The following is a 16,465-nucleotide window of genomic DNA, read 5'->3' on the forward strand; positions in this document are numbered from 1 at the left end:
CTGACTATTTTCTGACTTACTTAGTCCTCTTTGCTAAACTGTTTTTTGGGGTGCTTTGGACTGATGGTTGAAAAAAGAGCAGTTGGAAGACATCATGCTGGACATTTTTCACTATTTTCTGACAGTTTATGGACAAGACAATCAATTAATCAAGAAAATCATTGGCACATTAATCAATGTTAAAAATAATATGATTTGTAGCCTTGAATGATTCACTGAAATTGCAGCTTTCCAGTATTTAGTTTTCAGTTATGAAATCTCATGAAGAAATAATGATGAAATAAATAAATCAACCTTTTTCAATGACCAGTGCATTGGCCCTGCCAGGGGAAGACAATCTTATATCTGCTTTAAGAAAGTGTTTTTCTTAATTTTGACCATCCGGTGGGGTTTAAAAAGGATTTATAAAAACAAAAAAGAAATTGCATTAATCTACAACATATGCTCTCAGCTCTGGCCAGTTTACATCCCACTGGTGCCTGTATCTGTTTGGATTTTTGTGTGTAACTTCTACAATCTAACCTTCCTGGCTTTCTGAGCAGTGTGCTCTGTGTCTCCCAGCAGGCCGTGCTGCAGGTCTAGGATGACTGGGAAGACCCAGACAAGCAACGTGACTAACAAGAATGACCCACGCTCCCTCAACTCCCGCGTCTTCATTGGCAACCTCAACACGGCCGTGGTAACAAAGGCTGACATCGAGGCCATCTTTGCCAAGTACGGCAAGATTGTGGGTTGCTCTGTGCATAAAGGCTACGCCTTCGTTCAGTATGCCAGCGAGAGGAACGCCAGGGCGGCCGTGGCCGGAGAGAACGCCAGGGTCATTGCTGGACAATCACTAGGTAATGCATTTTTTTCTGATTTATACAGTGCTAATGCTTTAGATTACAGTGTGAATATTTTGTATGTATTGGACACCAATATTAGCTGTGAAAGCAGTCAATAAGAATTCATCCTCTTCTGTTCCCAGTGGTTGCCCCCTCTTTAGGCTCACTCAATAAATCTGCTAGATGTGTAAAATGATAAATGGAACAGGAAAGAAATAGAAAACTGGTCTGCTTCACAAATGTATATTTGTCTTTTGTATTTGTATTAAATTGCTGAGAGTTTTGTCGAGTTTTCTGTGGAAAAAACTAACAATCACAAACTTGTGAAACGTGAAAAAGGGGCCCAAATAGACTCTTTTGCAAGAGCACACAAGTCAAAACATGTGGGAACCATTGCTTTCATCTATAACAATGCCTTATTATAGATCATTTTACACACTTTTGAAATTTGAAAAGAAACAAGTAAAAAAAAGTAAGCAAAAGCTTAAGTAAAAAAGTAGTATCAAATGTAACTATATTAATGAACACTCAAGTACAAGTACCTCAAAAAAGTACAGCTGTTGAGTAAATGTATTTAGTTATATTCCAAGTGCTCCACACAGTATTTAAAATTGTAATTTCCCGAACTCTATATTTTGTAACTATATCATGATTTTGAAAGAGATTTAATAACTCATTTCAATACACTATCAACACCGAGAAGCTCGGTGAGAAGCTCGGGAGAAGCTCGGTGAGAAAGTTACTTTTAATGAAGTTTTGGGACGCATTTTTGGGACACACTGAGCCAACAATAACAGGCTTCATGGGTCCGAAGAAGACCATAGCGGCTGAGGAAGTCGAGGACATAAGGAAGTCGCTCGATTTCCTCGCGGAGGAGATTTCTGCTGTCAGACTGCAGCAGAAAAGTATTCTGGACCTGGTCGAGGAGGTGAAGGCTTTACGCATCCAAAATGCGGAAAAGGACAAGCGGCTTGCCTACTTGGAGAGCAGAGTTGAGGACCTGGAGCAGTACACCCGGATGAATGATGTGATTATTACTGGGCTCCACGTGAAACCCCGGTCATACGCGAGGGCGGTGACCGCTGACAACGGGGGGGAGCCCGGGGAACTGGACATCAGTTCAACGGAGCAGCAAGTGGCTGCTTTCATGCAGTCCAAGGGGATAACAGTGGTCAGTGATGACATCGAGGCATGCCACCCTCTGCACAGAAGAAACGCTACCGACAAACCAGCCATCATCATCAAGTTTGTCAACAGGAAAAGCAAAACTGCACTTCTAAACAGGGAAGGAAGCTTAAGGGAACCAATGTAGGCTATTCTTGAATGAGCACCTGACCAAAAAAATGCCAACATAGCCAGGAAGGCACGCAACCTAAGAAAGCAGGGAAAAATCCAAAACACTTGGTCTACTAACTGTAAAATCTTCATTAAGCTGAACGGAACACCGGAGGAGGCCAAAGTTATAGTTGTCAGAAATATGGAGGAGCTGGAAAAATACCAATGATCAACAGGATCTGGATAATAAGGTAACAAGCAACTGGTTTACACACAACCATGACATACACTGAAAGAAATCGTCTTTCTGCATCTGGATCCCTTAACCACATGACACAGAGAATTAGTGAACAAGATCATCTGGAAATGAACACTTTTGAATACACTGATCATAATACATGGGATTTGGAATATGATATTGACCCGGATAACAATTTCTTCTCTTCCATCAACAATAACTGTGACTATTATACTGATGAACAGTTCAACAGGAGAATTAAGACAGATAGCAAACTTTCCATCATCCACTTCAATAGTAGAAGTCTTTATGCAAATTTCATTCAAATCAAGGAGTATCTGTATCAGTTCACAAAACCCTTCAGCATCATTGCCATATCTGAGACATGGATTACAGCAAATAAAGGCTTCGACTTTGAGCTTGAAGGCTATGAATTTAGATATATAAACAGACAAACTAAAGGGGGAGGAGGAGTTGCTATGTATGTGGACATAACTCTGAAATTCAAGGTGTTGGACAATATGTCTGCAGCAGTGGATAATATTTTGGAATGCATAACAGTTGAAATTTATAAGGAAAAAAATAAAAATGTAATCATTAGCTGTATATACAGAGCACCAGGCTCTAGTATTGATATGTTTAAAAACTGGGTGGAGGAAACCTTTGCTAAAATGAGTCACAAAACAATTTTCATTTGTGGAGATTTCTATATCGACCTGTTCAATCAAAAAAAACATACAATGACAGATGAATTTATCAACACTATGTTTAGTATGAGCTTATTCCCGAAAATTACCAGACCCAGCAGAATCACATCTCATTGTGCCACTCTCATAGACAATATATTTACCAATGACATAGAAAATAATACAGTTAGTGGGCTATTAATAAATGATATTAGTGATCACTTACCAGTTTTTACAGTATATGACAGAAACTATAGGATTAATAAGTTGGATGGGAAAAAAGAATACAGGAGACTGAGAACAGAGGAAACAATGAATGCTTTTAAAAATGACTTACTGGCGCAGAACTGGGATGATGTATATCGAAATAAAGATGTTGATAGTGCTTATGAGGAATTTCTTAGAATATTTACCATACTATATAATAAAAACTGTCCCATAATGCAATATAGCAGGAAACTAAAATATGCCGAGTGTCCATGGATAATAAAGGGTTTACAAAATGCCTGCAAAAAGAAAAATACGCTGTACAGAGACTTTTTACGACAGAAAACTAAAGAATCAGAGAATAAATATAAAAAATACAAAAATAAGCTAACTAATGTTATAAGGAATAGCAAGAAAGATTACTACAGGAAAATATTGGACAATAATAAAAATAATATTAAAGGAATGTGGAGCATACTGAACAATATTATAAAAAATGGATCTCAACAAATTAATTTCCCAGAGTATTTTATTGTGAAGGATCAAGAAGAATGTAATATGGATATTGTGGCAAATAGCTTTAATAAATTCTTTGTAAATGTTGGACCTGATCTGGCAGAAAAAATCCCTGATAATGGGACAGCTGAATTAGATCCAGATAAGTTAATAAATAAAAATCCTTACTCCATGTTCCTCCAAGCAGTAGATGAAAGGGAAATTACTAATATTGTCATGAACTGCAAGAACAAAAAGTCTGTGGATTGCAATGATATAGATATGAGTATAATAAAAAAGGTAATTGAGGGGATTTCTAAACCATTAACATACATCTGTAACTTATCATTCCAAACAGGCACATTCCCTAATAAAATGAAAACTGCAAAAGTCATACCACTATACAAAACTGGCAGCAAACACCACTTCACAAACTACAGACCCGTTTTTATTTACTTCCACAGTTCTCTAAAATTCTTGAAAAACTTTTCAACAATCAGCTGGAAAAATTCATAGAAAAAAACCAACTCCTCACTGACAGCCAATACGGATTCCGGGCAAACAGATCAACATCACTGGCATTAATAGACTTAATTGAAGATATCACAAACTCTATAGACCATAAAAAACATGCAGTTGGGTTATTCATTGATCTTAAGAAAGCATTTGACACAGTAAATCATGACATATTAATAAAAAAACTGGAACGTTATGGTATCAGGGGGGTAGTTCTTAATTGGGTCGAGAGTTACTTAAGTAACAGGCAACAGTTTGTGAAGTTGGGTGACAGTTGCTCCGCATGTCTGGATATTTCTTGTGGCGTCCCCCAGGGGTCAGTGCTGGGCCCCAAATTTTCATTATGTATATCAATGATATAAGCAATATATCTAAGATATTGAAGCTTATTTTGTTTGCAGATGACACAAATATCTTCTGTAGTGGTGATGACTCTCAGCTGTTATTGGACGAGATGTCTTCTGAATTATGCAAACTAAAGATGTGGTTTGACATAAACAAGTTATCACTGAACTTGAACAAAACTAAAATAATGATATTTGGCAATTGCAGAATGAATTCACAAGCTAAGATACAGATTGATGGGGTTATTATTGAAAGAGTTGCCGTAAATACATTTCTTGGGGTTATAATAGACGAAACACTCAGCTGGAAACCACATATAAAACATATACATTCTAAAGTTTCAAGAAGCATTGCAGTATTAAATAAAGCAAAGCAGTTCCTAGATAATAAATCACTCCGCATTCTCTACGGTTCATTAGTCTCTCCTTATTTAAGTTACTGTGCAGAGGTTTGGGGTAATAACTTCAAAAGTACATTACATCCATTATTTATTCTACAGAATAGAGCAATTAGAATAATTCACAACGCTGGTTTTCAGGATCATACAAACACACTATTCTTACAGTCGAATATACTAAAACTTGCAGACCAGGTAGAATTACAAACTGCACAAATTATGTTTCGGGCAAAAAATATTCAACTACCAGGAAATATTCAAAGATTGTTTACTGAAAGAGATGGTTGCTATAACTTAAGGGGATTGTTTAAATTCAATTGTGTTAGGGTGCGTACGACAAGGAGAAGTTTTTGTATTTCTGTCTGTGGGGTGAGATTATGGAACAGTCTGAATCTAAAGCTCAAGGAATGTCCAAACAAAATATAGTTTAAAAAGAGGTATAAAGAAATTATTTTTATGAGGTACAGGGATGGAGGGGTTTAACTGACTTAGGTGCATGTTGTTTGTATGTGTGGGTATGTAAGTATATCTATCTACGTATGGATGTGTACATATGTGGATGTGGATGTATATATGGGGATGTGTATATATGAATATATGTATGTATGTATATATGTATATGTGTATGTATGTATATAGCTATTTTTTTGGAAAAATGTAGCAATGATTTATATATTGATAAGAGTAAATATAGATGTATATATTGATATTACATATAATATATATTAGTAAGATATTGTATGATGTTTTGACTTCTTCCCACTCCCTTTCGGATGTGGTTGAAAGTGCATTGCATCATGTTTTCCGTTTTCTGTTAGGTGTAAGTTCACTGTTTTCAGTGAGACCATTGTGCTTTCTTTTTTTATATATGTTGTTTTGTTTTTGTTTTGTTTTTTTCTTGTTTTACACATTTGAAATAAAAATTATCTAATCTAATCTAATCTAAAACACTGTAACCATGTCTTCTCAGTTTTTCCTGTCTCAGTAACAATTCCCTCTCTAACAATAAGCTGTTACTCCCTTATTCCCTAAACTCTCATTTTCTTCCCTTGTACTTACAAATGTGTCCACGTGTGACTACCCAGTAAATATTTTATTTACACCCTGTATATAATAAATAGCCACACTGTAAGCTTTTTCTAAACTTTGTAACAAAAACACAAACCTGACTGCAAAAGCAATAAAAAATGATCAAGAAGTAGTGTAGAAGCGTTATAAAGGAGGTCAATACCAATACAAATAATATAATTCCATAAAAGCGAGTCCATAACAAAATAATTTTAAGATTAAACTTTTGGACATCAAATGGCTTAAAATGATCAACTCTTTTTTGTCAATATTGCCAATATTACTTCAAGTTACCATCTGGCTCCTACAATACCATTTATGGTCAAAGGTTATGTGATTTATCTGTTTGCAAGCTTAAATTTGACCAGTAAAACCTTAAAGATAGTTGTGAGATTGAGAGGTATAGCCAGTGTGACGATACTAAGATACAGAATCTATTTTTAGAAGTTAAATACACTGAGACATCAGTGAGGACATGAGGCAAGCTTGAATAAAAAGATAAGACTGAGAATATGAGGAGAAAGAGCAGCAGAGACGGACCAAAAGACAGCAACAAGGAGGAAACATTCAGAGCCCCAGTTCTCATGGGTGCTCAGTGGATCCCTGTAAATCTTCCTTATATTACTTATTGATTAGTTCTTGGCCTCCTCCATGGAAAATAAAAGTCCTCCCCAAGCTCTGCTCTCTCATTAAATATGAATAAGAGCACTATAGGGTCACATCTGTAATTCTAGCCTACGTTTGCCCAGTTTCATGCATTTCTGGCTGTAAAGTCACTCACACAGCGGTGCTAAAACTGTAAGGTTTAGCTGTGCTCACAGTGATTTGCAGTATGATTATGTGAATTCAGAACTTTTTTTGTTGTATTATTATTATTGTAGAACTTTATCGCTGATACTCTGGAGTTGGACTCTCAGTTTGTTACAGTTTTGGTTAGTTTTACCATTATGGTTACCATTACTACAATAACATGGTACTCACTCAGTTAATTGTGGAGATCTGAGAACATGACACTAAAAGTCACTAAATAAGTCAAGCAATCATGAATAAATAAATAAATAAATAGAATTAAAATAAACTCACATGTTTGTTTACTATGCGATGCAGCTGGATTTGCAAGATCATGCAAGAATCCATCTTGTCAGGTTACAAGTTATGCGCATATGTCTCAATCACCAGTGGTCCAGACCAGTCAGCGTCGCAAAATCCTCTACCTAGCAAGTTAAGACTCTGATAGACAGATGGTTCATCCAATCACCTGACAAGAATTTGAACATGTTCCACAAACGACTTCTCAGATGATTCTGTCTGGCGCATCAGGTTAGAGGTTTGTCCAACTGGATAAAGAAAACAAAGGAAAAGGGGATTAACAATAATTCAAATTGTTGTAAACATCCATCATAGTTTCCAGCACGACTTCCTGCTTAAACTTTGACCTGTCATACTTATTCTAGTAGTACTTTTGGCTTAATCACATGTTTTTTTTGCCCTGTTTAACAACACTATCTTCCCTGGTTTCATGATGAGTACAGCGATCATAGCTGATAGAAATAACAGCTCAAATTTAAAAAAAGAAAGAAAAAAAAGATCCAAGTTGGAATAAACAGGAAGGATACTTACACTCTGATAACAGTGGTGTCTTTGTCACAATCCTTTCTGTGAGGGGTACATTGGATTGCATACTTTTTATGAGGGTAACGTGAGGCCAGGTACGCCTGAGGCAGCCCGCTGTACATCAGTGAACAGATACACTGAATTTTATAATGCTATTGACAAAAAAAACTGTATTCAGTGTAGCTCGGTCTCTTTACCCAAACCTCTTGATAGTCAGTACCAGCGCTGGTACTAATCTGGCAGATTGGATCAGTGTGTCCGTACTTCATTCTGCTTCAGTCAGTGTTGGTCTTATATTTTCTTGGGAATTATTTTAAAGATGTATTTCAGGTCTTGTACCCAACATTAATCAAGTATGTTGCTATAAACTTGGGTAGGACTGCACTGAGCTGTATGTTATTAAGACATTAGGCTCATAGAACCTAAATAACGTGAAGAACAATGAATCACATTCATCACTACATTTTTGTTGGCACACCACAGAAATATTCACACTGCTCTCAACACAAATTCACATTTCCCTTCTGTCTTGTCCTATCTGTGTCACTGCATCCACTTAAAGGATGTATCATCACATGTCCAGATCTATAGTTATATTCTGGGGCATCTTTGCATTTACAGCTCAAATAACTCCTGATTTATCTTAGACTGGCTCTTTATGCAGCCCCTCAGTTCAGCCTTTATCTGAAACAGGCCGTTTTAGCTCCTGTCTCTTTGAGGCCTCCCAATGAGCCCATTCTGTTCTGACTGGCCATCCAGGCTACATTAACGAACAGTACTAGCAAGATTTCAATACTTTTCTCGTTCTTTACCCAAAATGAAAACTTCTCAAAAACATCTCAATATGTGAGTGTACAAAGTGTACAACCTGTGGAACAACCTTAGCAACAAAGACTACAGAACAGATGGTCGTTTGTGGGCATGCATGAATAATCTGATGTCAGCTTGATAGGAAAGTAGAAGTAACTAACTGTGCTTTTGACTGGCAGGTATTCAGCTGAAGTTTTTGACCATGTTTAACATGGGCATCCGACATCATAACAGTATAAGAATATCAGAAAAGCATGATATATCCCTTTAAAGCTGCTTCTCTCATTGTTATGTACACTGACAAACCACAACACTGTTATATTTCCTGAGAAATACAACTGTCACGCTGTGTTTCCCCAGAGAGCGGAAGTTACATTAAGGGCACAAAAGCATATCTAGCTGAGAAGCTCTCAGGTGAACGTGTCTTTTGAACAAAAGCGGTGAGAGCTAAAATCCCACAGAGCTTCATTCAGCAACCAAAGTAAACTATTCCTTCCATAGCACGTCGTATTGCGGCTCCACTGGCTGCACTTTATAGTTACCCTGTAAACACAGAGCATCTGTGGACACACACAGTTCCCCCATACACATATACACACACTCAATAAATTCAGGATATTAACAATGCAACCTAAGTGTCAGGGGTATACTGTAGGTACCTACAGTAACGGCATTTATTCTGCTGCCCCTGTGAAATTTAACCCTTACACACCTTGTCTTTTAAACATGAACTTTATATTTGATTAGGCTTTGGATCTATATTGCCAGAGGTCGGTGCACTCTGCACAAGATATGAATTCTTGATATTTTCTTGAAAACATTCCTTTTTTTTATGAAATTACAGACATTGAGGATTGACAGCAGAGGCAGCTGTGTAAAGGTATGAATTAAGTAAGTAAGTGACATTTAAATAGCACCTTTCACAAGATGTCACAATGTGCTTCACTGACGAGATAAAGCGTATACATACGGACATAAAACAGAATTAAAAAAACAAATAGAAAATAGACAAATTACACAGAGGCAAGTCTACACAAATGGGTCTTGAACTGCTTTTTAAAGGCGTCCACAGTCTCCACAGATCTTAAATCCAAAGGTGACATATAGTCTCCTGCAGGCTACAGTAGACATGTAACAGGAAGGTCACAAGGTAAAACCTGTAATGCTGTGAGTATGCTGTGGCCCACATACTGTCCCATGCTTGAGTAAATTTAATACCTGCGAGATACTGAAGCTCCAGCGATTGCTTTACTCAATTAAATTCCTGTGGACATGACCGAATAGCAGACACAATGACTGTAAGTAGTTCATGCAAGTAAAAGTGACATTCAATCACACTGCTGGTTGGCCTGAGACAGCAGCTACTTAGATCCAGATGAAGATGTCTGCTGGTGATGAACAGCACAGCACTGTTTCACCAACTCAGCATTTCTTCTTTTAGTGTCAGCTTCTGTGGATAAAATCTGGACAAAGATGTACTGATACTTACAGCTTCATTTTTTAAAAGCAGTGCTCGCTGTGATCATATCTGCTTTCCTATCATCTCTGGTTTATCATGTGTGAGAGCATTAATGCATGACTGCTGACGAGTAGTCTTTGAGCGCCTCGCTGTGGTTAAAATACTCACTGCAGAACACTGCAAATCCAAGGTGGTGTAGTTGCATAAAGCTGATCTTTTTTTACAGAGTATGATTTGGTAAAGCTCAAAAATTGTATTGCAACTTTATTTACAAGTTTCAGACAGTTGTCACTGGTAAAGGTATCCTTCTGAAATTCTGGGAAAAACCTCCCACCACATTCAAAAACAAGTAATGTCACCTCTTGCTACTTAATTTAATGGACAATATTAATTTAAATGTAATATATGAAACATTACAATTTAATTAAAAAGCTACCATGTTTGTAATCTGGATTTGTGCTCTCTCTATCAGGCAGTGGTTTTCCTGTTTCACTTCATGAATGTTCTATGTGCATGAACACTAGATGGCACTGAGAGACTAGCAGTGACAGTGATGCCACCAAAACTAGGACATCTTCTATTGTCCCACAGCATCCATGATTTATTTGAAACCTCGGTAGTAAAACTCCTGCACAGATTATTCATATTATGCCTTGAAAATTGACATTTTTCCATGACAAGCTCCATGTTTTTTGCAGCAGATTTACACAACCTGGAAACTGATTACACATTGATAGTTTTGCACTTAGAGATGATAATGGATGGTGGTGGTAAAGGTGAGAATAAAGACAAAAATATCATATAACTAAAAAGCAGTATCTTTTATTGAATCTATTTTGCCATTTTTCACTTGTCACATCAGATAATTGTCTTATTAATGTTTCTCCAAAAAGCTGGGAGACTATTAAGATGTCAGGCTGCGTGCGAGACAGCTGCAAACCCCATGTCAGTGTAATTAGATATTACAATTACAGGGCTTCATCTCTACAACAGAGCCAAATGCTTGAACAGCTGGGGAATCAGTAGGCTGCTTTCCACATGGGCGCTCTGCTTTTCAATCTGTCTCCTAAGTCCACAGCCCATACACTTTTTTTTAAAGAGTGAGAGTTGAATGGGAGACGGTCGCAACAGCAAACTGATTTACCACTCCAATACATGAAAGGGTGCCGTTTGACTACTAAGGTCAAACAGGATTTTACTGCAGGTTTAAAGTGTAGAAAAAGCAATATATACTTTCTAAGATAAACCTTGAGTATCAAATAAGGTTGCTCTTGATTGCATTTTTGTTGTTAATTTGCTACAAAAGAAGCTGAATTGTGTGTGTGTGTGTGTGTGTGTGTGTGTGTGTGTGTGTGTGTGTATATGTGTATGTGTATGTGAGTGTGTGTGTGTGTGTGTGTGTGTGTGTGTGTGTGTATATGTGTATGTGTATGTGTGTGTGTGTGTGTGTGTGTGTGTGTGTGTGTGTGTGTGTGTGTGTGACAGTGAGAGAGAGACAGAGAGACATAAAGGAAGGAATTTTTCGTGAGTTTTATATCATTTAAACACATAATTCCTTCTTTATTATTATTATTATTATTATTATTATTATTATTATTATTATTATTATTATTATTATTATTATTATTATTATTATTATTATTATATTTACTGTACATGCCTTGGCAACTGGATTAAGAGAAAGGAGCTAATTTGGGCTAATTTGCAGGTGCTGTTCCTCAAACAACTAAATGACAAATGGCAAATGACATTAGGATAGAAAACAACAAGATAATCATGGTCAGAAAACCCCGTGAGCATGTAAATGTACAGTGTTGTACAATAAGGATGCATGCATGATCGTGAGCAGTCCCTCGTAGTGATGAACCCACAAAAAGAGATCAGCTGACTCTGCAACTCCTCTCAGCTCCACGGCACATGTTAACGTCTTTCAGCTCATTGTTTTAGTTTTACTTTAATGTTTTGCTTCAGTCTCAGGTGCAACAAGCAGCTGTGAAAATTGACTGACCAACACATAAATTAGGGAGGGGAGGCATAATTTAAAAATGTACACATTGTTAAAGCTGAAATAATCCATTGGTTTCAGCTTTTTTTTTAAAGAATAGTTTCAGTCTTTTTAGTCATCTACAGTAAATCAATAACAAGACATTTGAAGACCTTTCTTTGGGCTCGAGTAACTAACAGCTTACATTTTTATAGACCAAACTATTAAACAAGAAAATAATTAGCAGATAAATCAATAGTGAAAATGATTGTTTATTACTTGCCCACATTTTACTGGTATTTTACAGGCTGTTTTTACAGGATTCATTATTTCTGCACCAAAACTTTGTAGCAGGCAGTCCTCCAAAAAAATAAATAAATAAATATATATATATATATGTGAATAACTGACAAATATTATGTTGGTAATTACAAAAAGAGCTTCTGTTTGATGTTTCTGGGGCGATTTGGGGGGGACTTTGACTCTAAAATCCTGGTTATTGCCCTGCCAACATGTACATTAGTTTCATGCCTCTCTATTCATTTAAAGTTTGCCTCTTGTCTTGCCTCATTTTAATTGCCATTGCTAGATTTTATTCTCTGTGACAGCAAAAAGAGAGAAAGAGAGAAGCCAGTTTCCCTGACTAATTTATAAAGGATTATAATTAAACTTCTTGTAATTTCTCACCACCTAATCTGTGCGACACAGAGGCAAAAAGGGGGATCTTTAGTTCAATTTGTGCTGCTGCGTTTGGAGCATGACTGGAGCATTTGAGGCGAGACTTCCCCCTGGGATAGTTTGACAAATGGTACAGTCTGAAGCGGCTCAGCTGGAGCTGGAAGTACACCGGCCGTCTGTCTATTTTTGGGAGAGAGAGAAAGAGAGAAAGACAGCGAAGCAAAGTCGGCTCAGCCACAGCACAGCTTCACCCATCTTTTCCCACTCGACATGACCATGTACAAAGGCAGGCGCCGCAACCAGAGATGTGAGTATAAGATGTCAATCACTGATAACGGAGTTTATTTACTGTTGCTGAAGTTAACGATGCAAGTTTTGACATACGGCTTAATATTGTGTGTAAGACAAAAGCTGTAAGGCATGTCTAACCCTCTCTCAGGGTTGAGTAATTAATTAAAAGTTTATAATTCAGGTGCTTTAGTTGTTGCCAGCAACCTTTTACTTAATGTTAATGAGATTGTTTTCATGAACTTGTTAATTTTTGTGTTGTATACATGTATTTGGGCTACTTTGCAGTAATAATGGCGATCTGTTTGTCATTTGGCTTCTTTTTCTGCTGCTTTGTTAGTCTCAGCATTTGCATGCAAATTAGAAATGTCTAAAAAGAAAACAAAAGTAATCCTCATTTTATCTTACATGCATTGTGAATCATTGCATTGCAGCTTTTATTATGTATGGAAATTAGATTGTGGACACTGATGCCAATCATACAGCATAATAATTTAGAGCTGCAGTGATTAATTGATTAATTGATAAGGTGTCAACTAATAAGTTAATCACAAAATGTTCTAATTGATTACATTTGAACATTTCTGATTCCACCTTCTAAAATGTGAATATTTTCTGTTTTTTACTTTTGACTATTTTTATTGTAGTCTTATGTGACATGTAATCTGTATATCTTTGGCTTGTGGACTTTGATATCTTGGGCTTTGGGAAACACTGATTGACATTTTTCACTCTTTTCAGACATTTTATAGACCATACAACTAATCAATTCATAAGAAATAAGAAAATAAACAGATTAATCGTTAATGAAGATCATTAGTTGCAGCCCTGTAATAATTTATATGCACAGGCTTATATGATAATAGGTTACCAGTTCACACAACATAAATCCATCACCCTGTTTCTGTAGATTTCAGAGGATGTATTGGAATTTTTTCTCAGTGACTTGATCACAGAGGTTTCAGTGTGCTGTGCTGACAGCAGTCTTAAAATACAGAACAGTGGTCTTGTGAGTGGAATGTTATGCGTTCAGCAAGTACTGCAGAGGTGTCTATTAGCAGTGTACTTCTCTCCTGATTGCTTTTAGAGGAGCTGTTCACTGGCTGGTTGCACATGGCGACTTGCAGGTGTGGCATGTGGTGTACCTGTGTGTGTGTGTGGAGCAAAGTGCTGCTGATTAAGATTTCCATTATGGTTGGCAAATCTTTAAGTAAATCAATAATTCACATTTAAATATATTATATTAACATCTATCTGTATTGATTTATCATTAAACTTAATTATTTATAAATCCAGTTTTGCATTTTATGCCTTTTTATTTACATTTATAAAACTGTGTGACTGTGACTTACAATGTAATTATCATTAAGGCTGCAACTGATGATTATTTTCATTTAATCTGTGACTATATTCTTGATTAGTGGTTTTTGTATATAAAATGTCAGATTTTTATGATTTCATAGAGTTAAAGGTGATGTGTTGTCACCTGTCAGATGTCTTTTTTTGTCCAATTAACAGACCAGAACCCAAAGATATTCTGTTTAGTATCATGCATGAAAAGCTTCAAATCCTCAAATATGATGAGATGAAACAGCAAATGTTTGATATTTATTTATTTTCCACAGCCACCTCATGAATGAGGAAGCCAAGTCTTGGAGCAGATGTACAAGTAGTTTCAGCAGGTGGCAGCTGCTGGTTTGTTTTCCAGCTGCTTGCACAGATTAACGAGCATGTGGTTAGATGGAAGAGACGGACCGGCTCTGGGAGTTAAACGTTTCAAAGAGTTGCACTTAAAGGTGCAGTGCGTAGAATTTAGTGGCATCTAGTGGAACAGACTTAGTAGGAATGTAATAGAATATTTGTGAGTAAGTTTTAATTAGTGTATAAACACCCGAAAATAAGAATTGCTGTCTTTTTATTATATATTCAGTTGGTTGCAATCTGAAACCTCACCACTAGATGCCACTAAATCCTGCACACTGCACCTTTAAGATCCAAACAAATACATCATAAGAAAGAATATGGCAAAATAGAGAGGAGGAAAGTGCATGAACAGCTCCGGAGAGATGAAAGCCTAAATTAACTTCACCTCAGGCTACGACAATTTGCTCATTATGAATTAATTCAAAAATCAAAATGTAGCAATGTTCAAATGTACCAAAGCTTCATCAAACCTTTTTGCAGTACTTTCTGCACTGCTGATTTGTGTCTTTGTGTTGCACATAAAGATTATCAACATTTTTCACATTTCCTTTTTTTTTCTTTTTTCATTCGATTATTTTTGGATGAATCGACTAGAACTACAACAAGTAGTGGATCAGTTGATGAACAGAAGATGAATCTGCAACTATTTTGATAATAGATTAATTGTCATTTTCAAGCAAAAGTTTGGCTACGTTTCCTTGTCTTACATTGTAGTAAGTTTTATGTGCTGGGATTTTGAACTGCTATAAAAAAAAAAAGACAAACATTGTTTTGCCATTTTTGTTTGATTAAACAACCTTGACAATGACGTGATTTTTAAAATTGTTGCTGATTAATGTTCTGTCAGTCAACTAACTGTTTGACCTTTAGTATGGCACTATGCTGATATAACAGCGTTTCTCTGCTACTTGTTGTTTTATCCCTAATGGGATCTATTGAGCACAACCAATCTGAAAATTTTGCAATTTCACATCACATTCTCCCTAATGGACCACAGTTTAGCAGGTCTAATGAATTTAATTTTATTAGTTGCTCAGGAGCGAGGGGAATGGCTGCCAAATTTATGTGCTGCCAAGTAACCATTTTCCTTAAGAGGGCGAAAGAGCAAAGTACAAGGAAGTCATTAAGGAAGGACAGGCTGTTGAGCAATTAATCCACGTGTCCCCTTCCAACCATAACAAAAACTATTACAGCCTTGAGGTTCTCGTCCTAATTGGAATCAGTCGGGATGTAATACGCTCTAGATGAGTGCATGTTGCTCAGACAGAGTTGACAGAGTAATTTCATGTATATTATGGGGTGAAAGTCTCCTCTCTTGTGTATATGGCAAAAAGAGTAACAGAATTCATGTTAAAGATATATACTATCCATTTATTACAAAACTTTGACTCTATAGTCAAGTTAAAATCTAATTAGATATATCTACAGTTCAGTTTTCATTATTAGATATATTCCACATATCTCCAATGAGAATGCAACAGGAACTATTTTCATTATTGATTGATCTGCAAAGTATTTTACTCAATTAATGAATTAATTGTTTGAACCCTAAAATGTCAGAAAATATTGAAACATGTTGATCACAGTTTTCCCTAACAAGGTGACATCTATCCTCAGATGGTTTCTGCAATTAATTTTCTGTCAATCAACAAATTGATTATTTAGCTATTCGTTTCAGCTTTAAATGAAAATGTTAAAGATCTTGATAACTGCGCTGATATCAAAGTTTTATTTTTCCAAGTGTAGATATTTTGAATTGTAATTACTAGTAACAGTTTCTTTTCATATGGCTTTCCTGAAAATGTTATTTAGGGAGGCCGTCAGCTTTCAGTATGTGTGTAGGTGCACAGCGAAGCAACAAACTAAACATATGTCCT

The 16,465-nt window shown here is 36.4% G+C and overlaps 1 protein-coding gene across 1 annotated transcript in view; it reads left to right on the forward strand.

The window, feature by feature from the left end:
* The first annotated feature begins 583 nt into the window (after positions 1 to 583).
* LOC133990573 (RNA-binding Raly-like protein) overlaps positions 584 to 16,465 on the forward strand; it is a 30,538-nt gene continuing 14,656 nt past the window's right edge. The window contains exon 1 of the mRNA XM_062428926.1: positions 584 to 839. Coding sequence (XP_062284910.1) covers positions 584 to 839 — 256 coding nt within the window. The remainder of the gene's footprint in view (positions 840 to 16,465) is intronic.

The sequence above is a fragment of the Scomber scombrus genome, chromosome 11 (assembly GCF_963691925.1).
Source record: "Scomber scombrus chromosome 11, fScoSco1.1, whole genome shotgun sequence".
NCBI lineage: Eukaryota > Metazoa > Chordata > Actinopteri > Scombriformes > Scombridae > Scomber > Scomber scombrus.